Genomic DNA, 20,441 nt, shown 5'->3' with positions numbered 1-20,441 from the left:
GTACCTTAAAATGCGCATTTATTGTCCGATGTCGCTGAAATTTGAGACAGTGAGTTGAGTTAGGCTCTTCGACGTCCTTTTTCCATTTGGCCCAGATCGAATTTTGATGAAAGGTGGTTTACATATATACCCGAGGTGGTGGATATCCAAAGTTCGGCCCGGCCGAACTTAATGCCTTTTTACTTGTTAGAGTTATTTTAGGTTAACGAATACACCACAAACAGGTAGACATAAAATGAGCGAGTATCGCTGGTCGCTTATTTAGTTGTTATTATTGTTGTTGATTATTTTGATGATTTTTCAAAGTGGGTTCACTTCAATGCTTCAGAAGTTACAGAACTTTTCCAGGAATTTTCGATTTGGAACCCATAGGCTACCGTTTGTTTTACAGAGGCGGCTGAAAATGCTTCCCAATAGACATCCGTTCTTCTCGCAATAAGTGGTTAGCCTAACAGGACTTGTTGATATCAGCGCCTTTAACGCCATTACCGCGATATTGGATACAGAGATTTTATTTGGTATTGTAAGAAATAAGAGAAATAACGCCGGCCGTTACCAAGCTTTCTTCTTATCACATATATGGCTCGAGAAAATATTCTAACTCGTCTTCTTTTTTCAGTTTTCTACAAACATATATGCGAAGGAAATAATTTAGAGCACAGGAAATTACAACAGCCTAAGAGGGTGTTATCCTATCCCATCCAAACAAAAACTATTACAAGGGCATTTTAATTATCCTCGAATAATCGAAAGAGTACCTCCGTTGGAGTTCTTCGTTAGGTAAAAATTGCCAACTTGAGATTAATGAACAGGTTATACAAATTGGTTTCTTTGGCCCTTGCTTGGGTATTGCAATTTATTCGATTGCCTTATGGAATTCTCAGATCTTTATAGCAATTTTATGATAGACAGATGATTTCTTGAAATGAGGGATTATAATATCGCGATGTCAACCTAATTGAGAAGAGATATGGTAATCAGGGAGGTAAATATCGACATATGTTGTTGTAAAATTGATGCTTTTAGTTTCGCCAACCCAACCGATTTGGAAAAGCTTGTTCTACATATGGTTACATGTTCTGAAAACTAATGATTTCATACAGCATTGATATGGAAAAAACTTAGACCCTATTTGGTAAATGGAATATTTCTGTGTATTATTTTGTTGTTGTTGGGTTTTGTTGATGTCCTTTCTCAATTTCTTGATGTTGACTTTGTGGTTTTATTGTTGATTTAGTTATTGTTACTTCTGTTGGTTGTAGCTTTTGTGGTAAAACGAACTTTTGTCTTTATAAATAAGCATAGTTTAGCTTTTAACCCCTTATTTTTGTCCATAATATTTGTGTTTTATTTTTAATGGGAATGTTTTTCATTTTTTTTTGTTATTTTGTAAAATAATTTGTGTTTGCTTGTATATCAATATTGTTATTCTAAAAATTATTATTATTATTTTTTTTTTTTAATTTTACTTATTGTAAATTTGTCTACTTTTTAGGTTTTTTGTTCTGTTTTTTTTTTTCTTCTAGATAACAATCAACAGTTAGAAAAATAGTTGTATACATTAAAGATGAAACTTAAGAGTTAAGATTTTATAGAGTTGTTTTTGTCCTTTCATTTCAGTATCGTCTAGGCAAATAAAATTTTAATTAAAAAATAGAATCACGGGTGGTTTAGTTTAGGTTAAAAAGTTTCTTCTTTCTTCTCCATTTTGAGTTGTTGTATTTTTTTTTATATATTTTGTTTTTAAAATTTTTCATAGTTTTTGTTTTTTTTTTTTTGTTACATTAAAATATACTTAGCTCTAGTATGCATAAAACAGCAATTGATGGGGTTTGTGTATATATTTTTGTTGTTGTTGTGCTTTATATGGCTGCATTTTGAGTGGGTTTGAGGCGGAATGCTGAATTTTCTATAAGCTCTTCATGAAGGGTATCACTTATCCACATTGGTTTTTGTTGTCAAGCTTCTAATTTCCAATTGATTTAGTTTAAAGGTGTCAAATGAGTGTGGGCTTAGACTCTAATCCTCCTTAATGATATCCTCCTCCTCCTGTAGAGAAATGATCTGTTTAAATGTAAGGAGAGAAAACAATAAAATTAATTTTGGCTACATTTTATTATTGTGAATAAATAACTTTCAAACGTAGGCTGTGAAAATGTTTTGAAGAAAACTATTTCCCATAGATTTACAACTGAAAATTGATGTGCAGTTTCACTCTGAACAGGATTTTAAAAATATTCTGAAATCAATAGCCAGAAGTTCAAGACTTACAGCACCATGGGAATTTCTAGAATCCCCTGTATATAGTTTAAAAATGTGCAGTCGATCTTCTCTAGAACGTAGCAATTGGGGATCGACGAACTATCACGTTATAGAGAATTTGGCCAAAATTAGCATTAATTTGACCGAAGTGAAAAAAAAAAATAAATAAATACCCTGAAGGATAGAATCGAAACAAGTAAAAGCGTGCCAAGTTCGGCCGGGCCGAATCTTTTATATCCTCCACCATGGATGGCATTTGTCAAGTTCTTTGGATGACTTTTTCAAATAGAACAAGTAAAAAGGCGTTGAGTTCGGCCACCACCTCGGGTATATATGTAAACCATCTTTCATTAAAATCCGGTGAAAATTACATACCTTATGTCCCATAGCAGTTAAATCGAAATATGTTCCGATTGGACCAAATACTAATAAGTACAAGTCAATTGTGTATAACAAAATATTGGTCTTTTTAGTAGCTATATCTAAAAATAAACCGATGTGAACCATATACGACACGGATGTCGTAAAGCCAAACATAAGCGATTGTGTCAAATTTCAGTGAAATCGGATTAGAAATCAGCCTTTTGTGGGCCCAAAAACTTAAATCAAGAGATCGGTCTATATGGCAGCTATATCCAAATCTGCAACGATTTGGTCCAAATTGCAGAAAAATGTCGAAGGACCTAACACAACTCACTGACCCAAATTTGGGCGCAATCGGACTATAAATGCGCCTTTTATGGGCCCAAAACCTTAAACCGAAAGATCGGTCTATATGGCAGCTATATCAAAAACTGAACCGATCGGGGCCAAATTGAAAAAGGATATCGAAGGTCTAAAGACAACACACTATCCCAAATTTCAGCAAAATCGGAAAATAAGTGTGGCTTTTATGGCCCCAAAACCTAAAACCAAGATATCGGTCTATATGGCAGCTATATACAAAACTGGACCGATCTGTGCTATATTGCAGAAATATGTCAAGGGGCTTAACCTAACTCACTGTCTCAAATTTGGGTGAAATCGGACAATAAATGCGCCTTTTATGGGCCCAAAACCTTAAATCGAGAGATCGGTCTATATGGCAGCTATATTCAAATCTGGAGCGATCTGGGCCAAATTAAAGGAGGACGTCGAGGAGCCTAACACAACTCACTGTTCCAAGTTTCAGCGACATCGGACAATAAATGCGCCTTTTATGGCAGCTATATTCAAATCTTTACCGATCAGTGCCATATTGCAGAAGTATGTCAAGGGGCTTAACTTAACTCACTGTCCCAAATTTCGACGATGTCGGACAATAAATGTGCCTTTTACGGGCCCATAACCTTAAATTAAGAGATCGGTCTATATGGCAGCTATATCCAAAACTGAACGGATCGGGACCAAATTGAAAAAGGATGTCGAAGGACCAAAGACAACTCCCTATCCCAAATTTCAGCAAAATCGGATAATAAGTGTGGCTTATATAGGCCTAAGACCCCATATCGGAGGAGCGCCCTATATGGCAGCTATATCTGGACCGATCTGAGCTAAATTAACGAAGAATGTCGAAGGGCCTAATACAACTCACTGTCCCAAATTTCAGCAAAATCGGATAATAAATGTTGCATTTATGGGCCTAAGACCCTCAATCGGCGGATCGGTCTATATGGGGGCTATAACAAGATATAGTCCGATATAGCCCATTTTCCAACTTAACCTGCTTATGGACAAAAAAAGAATCTGTGCAAAGTCTCAGCTCAATATCGTTATTTTTAAAGACTGTAGCGTGATTTCAACAGACAGGAGGACAGACGGACGGACATGTCTAGATCGTCCTAGATTCTTACGCTGATCAAGAATATATATATTTTATAGGGTCGGAAATGGATATTTCGATGTGTTGCAAACGGAATGACAAAATTAATATACCCCCATCCTTCGGTGGTGGGTATAAAAACACCAGTCATAGAAAAACACCACCTCCAAAATTTCAGGTAAATCGAGTAATAATTGCGCCTTCTAGAGACTCAAAAAGTCAAACTGGGAGATCGGTTTATACGACAGCTACATCAGGTTATATACCGATTTAGATCATATTTGGAACAGTTATTTGAAGTCATACCAAAACGACATATGCAAAATTTCAATCATATTGGAACTAATCTAAGACTAATCTAGAGGTGATTTTATATCAGGATATGAACTGATTTGGACCATGACGCAGTTGTTGAAAGTCAAAATAAAACACTTTGTGCAAAATTTCAGCTAAATCGGATAAAAATTGCGCCCTTTACGAGAAATCTTATCGGGAGATCCGTTTGTATGGCGGCTATACCAGGTTATTTAGACTATACTTGGCACAGTTGTTGGGAGTCATACGAGAACACTCGTGTAGAATTTCAGCCAAATCTGATAAGAATTGCGCACTCTAGAAGCTCAAGAAGTCAAGACCCAAGATTAGTTTATATGGCAGCTATATGAAAACATGGACCGAATTGGCCCATTTGCAATCTCAACTGACCTACACTAATAATGACCTACTTCGAAAGTTCGCGTTCTAGATCGACTTACAATAAAATGTCATACAATCAAGAATATATATAATTTATGGGGTGTTAGACGCATATTTCGAGGTGTTTCAAACGGAATGACGAAATTTGTATATCCCCCATCCTATGGTGGACGGTATAAAAATATTAAAAAAATTCAAAGTTTGAGAACGGTCAGAGATAACTCCTTGAAATTTTGCATGGTTATAGCTATGTCTACAAAAATTTAAAGGCCCCAGGTAGTTTCGGCACCACTTGGCAAGACCTTAAAAATGTTTCTTGTGGTTCGATTTTCAAATTTACAATTTTCTGAAAACAAAAATTTCGAATTTTGCAGACAATACTGGCCCTAAAAAACAAAAAATAAAAACTACCCGAATTTTTTCACTAAAATAACCAAATACCCATTTTGGGAAAAGATGGTGTCAAAATCGTCACCCTTTGGTAAATTTGATATGGAGGAGGTCACAAAAGTTGTTGGGTGCAAAAAATTTATTTGAAGGCCTGTGTCGGTAAAAATTAAAAAAAAAAAACTGAAAGTTGAAAATCCTGGAGACCAGAATAAATATTGTAGACCTCAAGCGGCTCATTCATATGCCTAGAAATGGGTTTCTACCGGGTAAATACCCAACGCTTGAGTATTTATTGGGTAAATACCCAACGCTTGGGTATTTATTGGGTAAATACCCAATAAAATGGCTAAGTCATTTTGTCGGAATGAATTGAGAGGCTCCAGCCTTTAAGTGTTTTGAAGGAGTGCATTGTGGTAAACGAAAATCGCGATGACCAAAACTTTGGTGTCAGACACGAGAGTTTTAGTAGGAGCGCAGAAGATCGAGGCACTTTGAACACTTTTCTAAGTTCGACTGATGGGACAAATGTTCTGTCATAGCCAATTAAAGTAAAGAAAACAAGTAAAAGCGTTCTTAGTTTGGCTGGGCCGAATCTTGGGAACCCACCACTATGTATTCTGCTAAAATTTGGGAGCTATATCTAGTTATAGACGAAATGGACCGTACTTGGCGTAGTTGTTGAGGGTCATAGCCGAATATTATATGAAAAATTTCAGCCAAATCGAAAACAAATCGCGGCTTATAACGGCTCAAGAAATCAAATCGGGAGATCGGTTAATATGGGAGCTACATCATGTTCTTGACCGATTTAAACCGTATTTAGCGCAGTTGTTGGTAATCATCGCAGAACACCATGTACAATTGCGGCTTCCAGGGGCTCAAGAAGTCAAATCGGGAGATCGGTTTATATGGAATCTATATCGGGTTATACACAGATTTAAGCCGAGCTTGGAAGTCAAAATAGATCACCACGTGCAAAATTGCAGCCAAATTGGACAAAAATTGCGGCTTGTTACGGCTCAAGAAGTCAAATGGGGAGATCGGTGTATATGGCAGCTATATACAAATCTGAACCGATATGGCTAATTTGCAATCCCCAACGACATACATCAGTATAAAGTATTTGTGCAATCAAACGGCTAGCTCTACGCGTTCAACCGCTATCGTGATTTCGAGAGACGGACGGACGGACATGGCTAGTTTGAATAGGAATTTCGAGACGATCAAGAATATATATACTTTATGGGGTTCTGGATCAATATTTGGAGGTCTTACAAACGGAGTGACTATATAAGTATACTCCCATCCTATGGTGGTGGGTATAAAAAGAAGGAGGTTTCTTCTTTGAATTGTTAAGTGGAGCGGACATTTTGTTATTTCGCTCCGCAAAAATTTTTCGGTAGCTCGTAATAGATCAATTTTTTTTGGAAAAAAATTTGAAGTCTGAGTATGAAGTATGTATTGAAGTATGTCTGAGAGTGCGAATGATCTTAAGACTCTCACTGCTAGGGAGAAAGACTTCCTAGAATGAGCTAGGAGATTCGCTGCACAGGCTACTCCAAAGACTACGAGTCTAGATAGACAGCAGCATTTGGTATCCCATGCCTAATAGAACAACAATAGTTAGATGGGTCCAAGAACCGTTGGAAATGTTTGGTGATAACAGTTGCCGACAAGGGAGAAGAACGGGGCTGTATACCTAGGAATAATTGACGTGGGATAGTTAATGGAATGTCATCAGTTTACTCCGATGTTTTTGCGGAATTTCCTGGGACTCCTCCAGTTTGTGACGATGCAGGCTGGTATCGGGGCCGATATAGACTAATTGCCTTCAGGGATCAACACGCAATTGAAATATATCGTTAAAAAGATAAAAAAGATTGGTGAGATCTGGTTAGGAGCAGCACTGGATTTAGTCAAGAAGGAAGATATTCCTTCTCGACCAATGGAGCACGCTAGGATACCAAAGATTTCCTTAGATCTTGAATCCACACCTTGGAAACTAAGGGACTGTAATCCCAGTCTTTCAACCACCGACTGGAAGATGAGGCTGATGGCGACCGGAGACATGCAGTATTTGTACTAAACTCCGGCTGTCTTGGTTGTCTCGCAGACCTCAACAAGTATGAAGGAATTGTATCCTAAGGAATGTTCATTGGCAAAATTTGCATTTTTTTCCTTGGAGAAAATACTGTAGAAGTCGTCCCCCGGCTAAACCGGAAAAAGGCGGATTGGGATAAATTTCGGCACAAATTCTGCTTGTCTATCACTTCTAGCCCAGAAAGGGAAGTGGAAATTTTATAAATAACTTACTTACTAAAAGATGCATTATGGCAGGCTTGGGATCTGTGGATCTAAAAGTGATGGGTCAGCAGAGGAACTCTTCAAGGAGATGTACTGTCTCCTCTACTTTGGAATGTAGCCATTAACAATATATTATCTCTGGAGAAAAAAAGGCGTAAAAGTGGTTGCGTATGCTGATGACGTGGCAATTGCGGTTAGGGGAAAGTTTCCCTGCATTCTAAGAAATATACTTCAGGGAGCTCTACGTGCGACAGCGAAGTGGGCTACCGAAAGTGGTCTAGGCGTAAATCTGTGCGAAGCTGAAGTAGTTCTTTTCAGCAGGGGTTACTATTTGCCTACAGTTTTACCTGTCTCCTTGGAAGGAGAGAATGTTCAATTTACAGAAAGTGCAAAATAGCTGGGAGTTTTGATGGATAGGAAATTGAACTTCAAATCTAACATTTTGGAAAGGGCAAGAGAGGCAACTCTTGCGCTATACACCTGCAAGAGAGCCATTGGCAAAAGTTGGGGGTTTATACCACGTGGCATGCACTGGGTATATACTACAGTTGCCAGACCTATGCTGGTGTTGTAGTCTGGTGGACGGTGCTTGAAAAGTTGTGTTAGGCCCTTAAATATACTACTTCATTTTGGCTCAGATCGGTTCAGATTTGGATATAGCTGCAATATAGATCTATCTCTCGATATAAGGCTTTGGAGCCATAAAAGGTGAATTCATTGTCCGATTTTGCCGAAATTTTGGACAGTAAGTTGCGTTGGGCTCTTCGACAACTATCTGCAATTTGGCCAAGATCGGTTCAGTTTCAGTTACACCGATTTCTCTATTTAAGGGTTTGGGCCCATAAAAGGCGCCTTTATGGTCCGATTTCGCCAAAATTTGGGATAGTGTGTTGTGTTAGCCCCTTCGACAACCATCTGCAATTTGGCCCAGATCGGTTCAGATTTGAAAACAGCTGCCATATATACCGATCTCTCGATTTAAGGTTTTGGGCCCATAAAAGGCGCATTTATTGTCTGATTTCGAAGAAATTTGAGACAGTGGGTTGCATTGGACTCTTCGACAACTATCTGCATTTTGGCCCAGATCGGTTCAGATTTGGATATAGCTGCCATATAGACCGATCTCTCGATTTAGGGTCTTGGGCCCATTAAAGGCGCATTTATTATCCGATGTCGCCGAAATTTGGGACAGTGAGTTGCGTTAGGCCCTTCGACATTCTTCTTCAATTTGGCCCAGATCGGATATAGACCGATTTCTCGATATAAAGTCTTGGTCCCATAAAAGGCACATTTAAAATCCGATTTCGCTGAAATTTGACATAGTGACTATGTTAGGTTTTTCGACATCCGTGTCGTATATGGTTCAGATCGGTCTTTACCAAAAAGACCAACCGTTTGTTTTACAAAATTTAACAAAGACTTGTACTTATTAGACCACTCAATATCCGTGACGAATTTGGCCCAGAAGGACCATATTTCAATGAAGCTGTTATGGGGGATTATAACGAAAGTTGGTTTACATATATAACCGAGGTGGTGTTAGGTTCGGCCCGGCCGATCTAATTTGTCTGTGTGAGTTCAAGACTTTCTTTATAATCTGTGTAAGTTGAGTTGAGTGAGTTTGTCCGTGTGAGTTGAAGACTTTCTTTATAATCTGACCTCACTCACAAATGGTATTTTAACTTAAAATCAACTTTGAATTTTCCTTAAAAACTCAACTGATTGGCATTTGAAATAAAATCTTAAAATATCAAACTGTTGGGAAATAGTTTTAAACAAATGGTTTCACATAAAATATTTTTTTTCTATATAGGTAAAAAAGCATAGAAAATAACGCAAATAAATAGTCCAATGCATTTCAACTACAATTGTTGGCAAAAATTATGCGAGTGTTCCAATAAAATTCTAAAAAAGCAACTCTAAATAGCACAAAAATTTTGTTCTAAGAAATATTTGTGTTAACAGTGACAGTCTAAAGAGAACAAGACATGGATTTCAATAAGAATAAATTTGTTTTGTTTTATTGTTTTTTTTTATTATCTAAAGAATTGAAAATCTAGTTATCTAAAATATCAGAAGACAAAATTTATTTAGAAGAGCATAGTGAGCTATGAGTTTCAATACTTACTTAAGCGTGCAGGGTGACATTCCATTTGGTGGCTTAAAATATCCCTTTATAAGATTTTGTAATTCTTTTATGTTTTATTTGTTTTTTTTTCTAGTATGTCTAATTTAGTGTTTTATTATCGGTTTTGTTTATGTATTATAATATAGTTCAGCTTTTGGATGTGAGGTATTTTAAATTTTGTTTTATTTTTGTTTCAAATTTAAAAAGAAAAACGTGTTTCAGTCCAATCGAACTATGAAACTTGATTTTTGGTTTAGAATGTATTGCCAATTTCAAGGCTGTGTAATTTGTTCTGTTCGAGTCTGAGTCGTACTCAGTTACGGTACGAGTTTAGAATTCAGGGAATTCATCTAGAATAGAAGTTTTTGTTTGATAACCAATTCCAATTAGAGAATATCTAATAAATAATTGTGCTGGGTCGTGGAAAAGTTTCAAAGAGATTTTAATCTAGGAAATCAAATGTCTTATTGTGAATATCCATTTAAAAATTGTGTCATTCCAAATTAAGCAACAAAATGTGTGTCCTTTCTTTACTACTCTCTAAAGGGATACAAGCATTCCATCTACTTTGGCTAATTTTAGTGCAGGCTGATGACTTTTGGCCACTCGGGGTGTTTGTGACATTTAGGTAATCGGGTGTTGCAAGGAGCTGCGGGAACTGGCCTTAGAATGCATTGCTGTGGAATTTATGTTAAATAAATTGAATTTTCATTAAGGTGAAGTAACGAAAGACGTTGGCAGTTGGTTGATTTGATTAATTGGAAAAGAATGGGGAAAAATGTTCCTTTGATTATTTGCTTGTCTTCCAAGAAGATTGTTTTTGAAATTACATTAGATGATATGAGAATCGCATACAACTTTCAAAACATTTACAAAATGATTTTGCTATGAACATTTAGATGGCAAAAATTACTTTTAATTAAACTCTTTTCTGTTCGAAAACACATTTAAAATGAGGGTTATGAATTGGGGCCGATTATTTTTGGGATGTTTAAGTTGAAAATTTACAATAGCTTAACTTTGTTTAGAAAAAATAAAGTAAAAAAAGTAACTTACCTGAATGTGCTTTTAGCCATACTGATGAATGAAATCGCTGAGTGGAGCAGAGGTGTTTTTATTTCGCCCCTTAAAAAAAAAAACAAAAAACAAGTAAAAAGACATTAAGTTCGGCCGGGCCGAACTTTGGATACCCACCACCTCGGGTATATATGTAAACCCCCTTTTGTGACAATCCGATGAAAATTGGATAACCTATGCAGCCAAATTCGGCACGGACATTGAGAGGTCTCACTGTTGAATTTTGTATTTCAAATTTCAACAAAATCGGGTAATAAATACAGATTTTAAGAGCTTCAGACCCTTAACCGGCATATTGGTCTATATGACAGCTATATCTACATACAGTTCTGGTAAAAATTATTCAGGTCGGATGGCGGGTGGCCTAAAACTACTCACTGTTTCAAATTTCAGTAAAATTGGGTAAAAACTAATGCTTTTATGGGCTCATGGGCCCACAACAGCTACGGGAACCAGCAATGGGCAAAGGCCGCTGCATCAACATGGGCAAGGCAGGTGCCAGGCCATACCATGCGCAGCACCAAATCACTCGGTCGCACCAGTACAGCAACACCTCGTTATGGATAACTAGCGTGTATTCATCCCTCCACTAAGTCTAGTCCGCCTCCTAAGAAATACTTCCCGGGAAAAGGTGGCCAGCCTTGCAACAGTCATCTCGTCTTCAAGGGCCCTACTGAAACCTCACACCGCCACGCTAATCCCCATCGCGCCTAAATCGCTAGTGTCTGCATAGTACGGTCATTCCGTCAGTATATGCCTCCAGTCCTCAGGTCTCCCACAGTCGCACAAATCAGTCAGTAATGGATAACTAGCGTGTATTCATCCCTCCACTAAGTCTAGTCCGCCTCCTAAGAAATACTTTCCCGAAAAAGGTGGCCAGCCTTGCAACAGTCATCTCGTCTTCAAGGGCCCTACTGAAATCCCATACCGCCTCGCTGATCCCCATTGCGCCTAAATCGCTAATGTCTACATAGTACGGGCATTCCGTCAGTACATGCCTCCAGTCCTCAGGTCTCCCACAGTCGCACAAATCAGTCGCGGACAAATTCCTCTGATGCAAAAATGCATTAAAGGAACCATGTCCCGTCAGTATGAAGCCCAGACTTAGGCCGAAGCCAAAGTCCGGGCGGTCTCGTACGAACGCCGCGTCACGAATAAATTCGTAAGTCACCTGACCATTGTCACTGTTCGTCCATCTAGTTCTCCACCTATCATCAAGACGCTCTAAAAGGAGTGCCTTGAGCCGCCTAACATCCCCATCTGCAAGCTCCGAAGCGGTGAGCCAATCCTCAGGCACTAATGGATTTCCCTTTTTCACACTATACAGAACGGCCATGTAACTCACGAGTACATCAAGCGGGGGCGCGCCAAGCAATACCTGTAGTGCATCTGTCCAAACAGTCCTACACACAGGCAAGCAAGCCAGCATTGCCACCCTCTGACAAGAGAGGATCTTCTTTCGTTCTAAGACTGTCGCAGCAATTCCGTGCCATACAGCGCTCCCACGACACAGTGGGAGTTTTATCGCCACTCTGATTATGGATGTAGACTTCTTGGGGGTAAGGATCCGACTGGGCTATATCTAGAGGTCTCAATGTTAACCCATAGAAAACTAAAATCTGCCTGTTCACGAAGAAGACGAAGGTGGGCCAATTTGACGCACCACGTTTCCTCAATAAGACGATTTCGATATCTGACAAGGTCAAATACTTAGGAGTAACCTTGGACAGGAAACTTTATTGGAAGTGTCACATTAAGGAGCGTACCGAGAAGGGTCACAGAGGTTGGGCAATATGAAGACAGGCTGTGAAGTATGGTATGGTATTGTAACGGTACACATAGGACTACGAGCTCACTTATGTATAATCGTTGCGGCAAGTGATAGCATGTATAGGGCGTGTGGGAAGGATAATGAGACGGTCGACCATTTTCAGTGTCATTGCCCGGCTTTCGCTGCTAACAGACACCGGCACTTAGATGGGGACACAATACCAGGCATAAACCAACTTAGGGCGTATTATGGAAAATAATCAGAGATTATTTTAAATAGGACAGAAATCCTGACTTAGATCTTCTTTTCCGAGGTTACTTTTCAGTACCTAAACTATGTTTTTAGTATTTAGAGCGTACAACAAACCGATTACTGGCTTATGTGTAAGTCCATAGCGGCATAGGGCGGATTAATATCCGCACCCTTCTTTTCGACCTAATCTAAAATAACTTCCAGATAGGTAGAAGGGTCAAAAGCTCCAAAACCTTCGTTCGAAAAACCTAAATTATTCTCCATAAATGTTTAGATGTCTTATTTTTTACTCGATTTTGCCTAAAAATTTGTGTGAGAATCTCTTATATATAAAATTCAATTTGTGTTTGTTTGTTTGTTCGGTATAGACTCAAAAACGGTTGAACATAGGTTATATAATTTGTTGATATCGGTAGGGGGGCGGACCCTTACCGCAAAGGTACCACCCAAAAATAAAAGTGGACCGATCGGGACAATATGGGATTCAAATGAAAGGTATTTAAGAGTAGAGTACGAATTTCGTAATAAAAGTAGGGTCCAAGTACCTGGGCGCCGTCCCAGCCCCAAAACCCCTTAAAATAGGTTTATTTGACGATCGTGACAATATGGGACTCAAATGAAAGGTATTCGGGAGTAGATTACGAATAGGGTCAGGAAGTAGGAATAGGCTTTTAATTTATTGATAACGGATTGATAATTGGCTAATGTGCCCATTTTGGGCGTTTTTGTGCGGGTGGGGTGACCCCCTATACTTCGACATGAATGGAGGGTCCGCCCCCATCCGTTATCAATAAATTAAAAGCCTATTCCTACTGTGTCTGTTCCGTATAGACTGAAAAACGGCAGAACCGATTTTCTCGAAATTTTCCCATATTGTGTAGGTTGGTCTGGAAGGAAATATAGGCTATATAATTTTTCGCCATCGGAAGGGACCCTCCCCCTTATGCCAAATTAAAGGTATTGGAGATTAAAATACGAATATGGTATTAAAATTTGAGTCTTAGTACCTATCGGGCCGCCCCAACCCCAAAACTGCCCCAAAACAGACATATTGGACGTTCATTTCAATATGGGGCTCAAATGAAAGGTATTCGGGAGTAGATTTCGAATCTGGCATACAAAATCAGATCGAAGAATAGAGAGTCATGCCACCCCTCAAAAACGCCATTAGACCCATTATGACAATATGATACTTGGCTGAACCGATTTTCTTAAAATTTTCATAGATTGTGTAAGTTTGTCTGGAAGGAAACATGGGCTATAGAATTTTTAGATATCAGGTGGAGGCGGACCCTCCCCTTTACCGCAAAAACGCCACCCATATCCGCAAGTGGTCCAATAAGGGTATGAAATGAAAGGTATTGGAGTGCTTTCCGATTCAAGTTTAAACTCAATGATAAGGGACCTTTTTCTATGGCCGAGTCCAAACGGCGTCCCGCAGTGCATCACATCTTTGGGGAAAATTTTTTAAATGACCATGCATGGCATTGTACCTCGCTTTTCCGCCTACAGGAACCTTAACTTGCCAGTATACTTACCTTGTGAGAGGGTGTAGGAGACAGTAAGAATGGAGGAAAGGGCACAATTGAACACAACACAAAGAAAAGAAACAACATTTCAAGAATACCAATAAAAAATAATTTAATTGTGACATCATTCATACATTTTATAAATAATTTGCATACAAAAAAATTTGAAAGTGTTTTCCATACAAAAACTTGTAAAAGAGAGAAAGCAAGAAAAAGTGTTTTCCCAGGAGAGTACAGAGTGAAAGAGACATGCTTTGAGAACTAAAATTCTCATTTGAAACCAGACTTCTAGCTACTTTTGTTGAAGGTTCTGCTAACTAAGAGAGATAGCGAGAGGTGGAGAGTGAGAGACAGTGGGATACGTTGGGTGTTTCTTCAAGGGTAGCAGGTATTGGATTGTTGGAAAAAGGAAACGGATATGATTTCGCTCTTCGGAAAATATGCCCATTGTGGTGATGATGTTGATATCTCATTGGGTTAAGCAATGGGAACCACTGCCATTCCCATTGGCCGTGGTTGTATTGTGGCCTGCTGATTTGACTTTACTGCGGTTGCGTGAAGTTGTTCCACAAAAACCTCTACCCTGGGTATCGGCCAAAGAGGAATTGCTGCTGGAGGCCTCATTTGGCAGCAACTCAGGAGCTACATTTGAGGAGGCTTTGGCATTTTTCCACATATGCCATTTGCGACGCAAAGTTGAGGAATTTTCACTTTTGTCGCTGCTGCCATTTCTGTTACTCGATTCGCACGAGGTTTTAGCTGAGTTGGCCACAGCACAGGCGGCCATATGACCCCAGGTGGCTTGGGTGCTTCGCGGATGTAGAATCAGTTGGGTGTGAGGTTTTCTGATAACCCGTGCATCATAATTCTCAACTATGATAATGGGGTTGGGCAATTTGTTGCGTTGTTTGCTATACTGTCTTGAGGTTTGATTTTTTTGATGTGGTTCTTGGTGTTCTGTGGACTGCTGAATTTTGACATTGGCCAATGCCTGCGGCTGCAACGATTGACAATTGCGATGCTGCATTAGCCGCGACTTAAGACTTCTCCATCGAAAAAAGCTGCGTAAACGCTGACGTCGATCTTGAGCCAACAGGTTTTGCTGCATTTGAGAATCTTGCATTTGTTCCACATCCTGTACCAAATCTGGCTGCTGGGGCTTGCATTTGCGTGAAGAATTTTTAGGGGGCCTGGTAGAAGGAGTCTGAGTGCCAGTGTGACTGACATGGTGCATGGGATTTGGCATGAGTTTGGAAGAACTTGGGACTGGGTTTGGAAAATGATCGTGTTGGGGTGGTGTGGTGGGTGGTGTTCTGTTGCGGGAGGAAGAGTCATTGTGATGGTTGTTACTGTTACTGTTGTTGTTGTGGTTGTTGTGGTGGTGGTTGTTGCTATTTGTTTGTTGATTGTTATGGAAATTAAGTGCCTTGCAACTACTGGTGATCCATGCGTGCATAGAAATGGGACGCAAACGTGCCTGGGATTGTGGTAGTGGTGGTGATGGTGGCGGTGTTGGCATGCTTGGGGTCGGTAGTGCTAATCTATGGATGTGATCGTAGGATGCTGATAACATACCTGTGCGCTCGTCATGATAATCATCATCATCCGAACTTTCCAGACGATCCTCTACCAATGATGTCTGTCTCGAAAGACCCTGTGTGTGTGTGTGTTGTTGTTGTTGTTGTTGTATTGTGAGGGTGTGAATATTGGCAGTTATGTTGGTGTTGACCAAATTTATTTTTGGATTTATAGTGACAAGGTGTTCAGTTGTTGTCGTGGTTGCAGAGGTGCAAGTGTATTTGTCCATTTACGAAACAGGAAAAAGAAACAAAAAATAGAAGCCAGAAATAAAAAAGAAAATAAACATAGTAGTGTTCATATATGTTACTCTAAATATTAAATATTTTCTTTAACATAGCTTTACGAGATTATATATCGTTTAATGTTTATATATAAAAATATTCTTTAATAATTTAATTGCAAGTTCCAGAACTCTGTTTATTGGGTTACTTTATAAAAATTTTTATGTTTCTTAATTTTTTTTGCTTAAGACAGTCTGTTTAACGGTAAAAGCTTTGTGTGTCAAAACTTAAATTAAAAATTTGAAAAAATAAAAAAAAAAAAAACATTAAAGCAGTTGGGCTATTATCCATTTAGTAATTATTTTTAATTATGTATTTTCTTTATCTTCATTATCATTGTCATTGCCATTATAAACTGCACTCCTAAGGAGTTGTCTAAATTCTAATTTTTCCAAATTGCGTTCATTTACCAAAACTAAAAGGAAAAAAAAAAACCAAAAACACAACAAAAAAATTGTTGGCATTTCGTCTACTTGGTTTTGCTCTACTACAAAGCTTTTGTTTTATGCTCTCTTTAACTACAAAGCTTTCTATGGCCAGAAGCCAATACAATGGGTATGGGGAATTTGCAAAACTTACCGCATTATGTCTTCTTCTGGGTGGTGATCGTTTATTCCACAGTGCCTCCAATTGATCAAAGTGTTGGGATTGCGCCAGGGCCGCTTGTTCCGGCCCCAGGTTTGTTTGCGATGTTATGGTTTTCATTTCGGCTATTTTCGATATCTCCTCCATGCTGGCCGACACGGAGAAACGTCGCTTCAAGCGTTCATCGACTTGGGCCATCATTACCGAGGCGGTGAGATGTCCATATTTCTTTTGCCAGGTATAGGTGTCCAGTGAGACTTCCTTCTTTAGCAGGCGTTTCATTTGACGCTTGGGTCCTTGCGGTCGTAAATCTGTGAGGGTGATGGAAAAATGAGAAAGTAAGTGGATATGTGGAGAAGAGGGTTATATAATTCTGATTGCCAGCATATAGGATTCGATGCTGGCCTTGCTATTCTAAACCTAATGTAGCGATGGTTAGAGAAGAAGTGCTGCATGGCGACCCTCCAATGCTGAACCTCATCGATTAGATTTTCCGAACAAATTGTCACACCTAAAACCTCCTCCCTAATCCTATTAACAAAGGTAGCGGTGTTACCAATATTAAGTGTTATTAAGTCGGTAGTATCTAAGAATTCTGCCACGGCTTGGCCTCGCTCTTTAATGTTGATAGTAGCCCACGAATTGTGGCGAGAGTTCGCATCGCACCCTATTAGTACCTCATCTGCTGTCTGTTTTGCCTACGTTACCGGTCGTTGCAGCTTCGACGTTGGTGGCGGTGTCGGAGAATCGAAAAACAGATTAAGTGAAGCTAGGTATGCTCCACCGTCTCCCTCTCTCATCACTGTTGCATCCGACATTGACAACTCTGTAATTCAAATTTATTTGACAACTAGGCGAACCGGGCCCGCTCCGCGGCGCCTTCTTTAACGCTCTAATATATTTTTAGTGTGGGGACACTTCGCCCTGAATGCGAATATAGAATTTGTGCCATTGTAGCCTATGTACTTGGACTTGGGTCTTGGACCCATATTTTTAATACGATATTCGTTTTCTGGTCTCCAATACCTTTCATTTGATACCCTTTCAATGATACCACAGAATATCTAAAAATTACATATAGCCTTTGTTTTCTTCCAGACAAACGTACACAATCTATGAAAATTTTTAGAAAATCGGTCCAGCCAAGTATCATAGAGTCATAATGGGTCTAATGGCGTTTTTGAGGGGTGGCGTGACCCCCTATACTTCTATCCGATTTTGTATGCCAGATTCAAAATCTACTCCCTTATAATGAAATGAACGTCCAATATGTCTGTTTGGGTTGGGGCGGTCCGATGGGTACTTAGACTCAAATTTTAGTACCATATTCGGATTCTCTCCAATGCCTTTCATTTGATACGTATTTTGTCCCGATCGGCCCACTTTTGATTTTGGGTTGTGTTTTTGGCATAAGGGGGAGGGTCCTTCCGATATCGAAAAGTTATATAAAGCCTATGTTTCGTTCCAGACCAACCTACACAATATGCGAAATTTCGAGAAAATCGGTTCTGCCGTTTTTCAGTCTATACGGAACAAACAAATCCGTGATTGGCTAATGTGCCAATCACGGCACACGGGTGGGGTGACCCCCTATACTTCGACGTGAATTTGAATGCCAGATTCGTTATCTACTCCCGCATACTTTTCATTTGATACCCATATTGTCCTTATCGGTCCACTTTTGATTTTGGGTGTGTTTTTGGGTAGCGGTGGAGGGTCCGGCTCTTCCGTTATCAATAAATTATGTAGCCTATTCCTACTTTCTGACCATATTCGTAATCTTCCCCCGAATACCTTTCATTTGAGTCTTATTGTCATGATCGTCAAATAAACCTATATTAAGGGGTTTTGGGGCTGGGCCGGCTCCCCAGGTACTTGGACCCAACTATTATTATGAAATTCGTACTTTACTCTTGAATACCTTTCATTTGAATCCCTTATTGTTCCGATCGGTCCACTTTTATTTTTGGGGTAAGAGGGAGGGTCCCTCCCGATATCAAAAAATTATATAGACAATGTTTCCTTCCTACACAATCTGTGAAAATTTCAAAGTAATCGGTTCAGCTGTTTCTGAGTCAAACAAACGACAAACAAACACAAATTGACTTTTATATATAAGAAGATAACCAAGGTCCTCGGCCGAGTTCCAGTGTTTGCATAGAATAATTGGTAGTTGATATGGTTCCATGGCTCCTAAATTAAGGCAATATGAGTCTTGCCCTTGCTGATTTTCTCCATCAGTGCGAGTGTAGCAGTTTTGATCCGGTAGAGGTTTATAAATGGGCTTCTTGGGAGTGGGTGGGGATCTCATCATCTGCTCTCTGTTTGTTACTGCACTGCCAGATATTTTAATCTTGGTTTATTTGCCCATCCTAGTCTTCCCAATCCTGGGAAGATCGGTGCACGGTGGTTTAATTATCGGGTCTCTGTTCGTCAGGCTGTACTGAGTTCCCCGTCCCAGCACTAATGTTTAATATCAGAATCTTTGCTCATCCTTCTCCTCTAAATATTTGGAAAGTCGGTGATGGTCTTGTCGTTGGCGCCCAGCTCGTTTGTCGGTATTGAGTCTCCTGCCACTGCACTGCCTGATGGCTCTATATGTGTGGATTTTTGCCTATTCTAGTCTTGCCAATCTTGAAAAAGACAGCATTGGTCGTATTTTGTTTTTGGTTCAAAAAATTAATATAAACTCATTTTTATACCCACCACCAAAGGATGGGCGTATATGCATTTTGTCATTCCGTTTGCAACACATCGGAATATCCATTTCTGACCCTATAAAGTGTATATTTTCTTGATTATCGTCAAAATCTAAGACGATCTACCCATGTCCGGACGGACGGGCCGTCTGTCCGTCCATCTGTCTGTCTGTTGAAATCACGCTACATTCTATAAAAATAGAGATATTGAGCCAAACTTTGCACAGATTCTTGTTTTATCTAAAGGCAGGTTAAGTTCGAAGATGGGCTATATCGGACTTTATCTTGATATAGCCCCATATAGACCGATCCGCCGATTTAAGGTCTTAGGCCCATTAACGTCACATTTATTATCCGATTTTGCATAAATTTGGGACAGTGAGTTGTATAAGGTCACACGACATCCTTCTTCAATTTGCCCCGGTCGGTTCAGATTTGGAAATAGCTGCCACATAGACCGATCTCTCGATTTAAGGTCTTGGGCCCATAAAGGGCGCATTTGTTGTCCGATGTCATCGAAATTTGGGACAATGAGTTTTGTTGGGCTCTTCGACGTCCTTCTTCAATTTGGCCTAAATTGGTCCAGATTTGGATATAGCCGCCATATAGACCGATCTCTCGATTTAAGGTTTTGGGCGCATAAAAGGCGAATTTATTATCCGATGTTGCCGAAATTGGGACAGTGAGTTGTGTTACGGCCTTTGACATCCTTGATCAATTAGGACCAGATCGGCCCAGATTTGGATATGGCTGCCATATAGACCGATCTCTCGATTTAAGGTTTTGCACTCATAAAAGGCAAATTTATTATCCGATGTTGCCGAAATTTGGGACAGTCTGTTGTGTTAGACCCTTCGACATCCCTCTTCAATTTGGCCCACATCGGTTCAGATTTGGAGAAAGCTGCCATATAGAAGAACCACTCGATTTAAAGTTTTGGCCACATTAAAAGAGGATTTATAATCCGATTTCGCTGAATGGTGTGGTACTAACGCGAGGACGTCGGAATAGGAATAAGGAATAACAACCAGGACGGAAATGTCACGAACAGTCTTGCAGTCATGCCATTGTGGCATGGGGCGGAT

The 20,441-nt window shown here is 39.5% G+C and overlaps 1 protein-coding gene across 10 annotated transcripts in view; it reads right to left on the bottom strand.

Moving 5' to 3' along the window:
- Window positions 1-1,474: 1,474 nt before the first annotated feature.
- LOC106085440 (protein qui-1) overlaps window positions 1,475-20,441 on the bottom strand; it is a 470,324-nt gene continuing 451,357 nt past the window's right edge. For 5 of the 10 annotated variants that reach the window (XM_059370582.1, XM_059370580.1, XM_059370585.1 and 2 more), the window contains 2 exons: window positions 16,652-16,968; window positions 14,375-15,864 (listed from right to left, as the gene is read on the bottom strand). In XM_059370582.1, coding sequence (XP_059226565.1) covers window positions 14,680-15,864; window positions 16,652-16,968 — 1,502 coding nt within the window. In that variant the 3' untranslated portion in view covers window positions 14,375-14,679. Of the gene's footprint in view, window positions 2,065-9,734; window positions 10,259-14,374; window positions 15,865-16,651; window positions 16,969-20,441 lie in introns of those variants that run through there. The other 5 variants (XM_059370587.1, XM_059370589.1, XM_059370586.1 and 2 more) reach the window with 5 other exon arrangements.

This window comes from Stomoxys calcitrans, chromosome 5 (genome assembly GCF_963082655.1).
Source record: "Stomoxys calcitrans chromosome 5, idStoCalc2.1, whole genome shotgun sequence".
In the NCBI taxonomy this organism is placed as follows: Eukaryota; Metazoa; Arthropoda; class Insecta; order Diptera; family Muscidae; genus Stomoxys; species Stomoxys calcitrans.
This window is presented reverse-complemented; position numbering and strand designations above follow the sequence as displayed.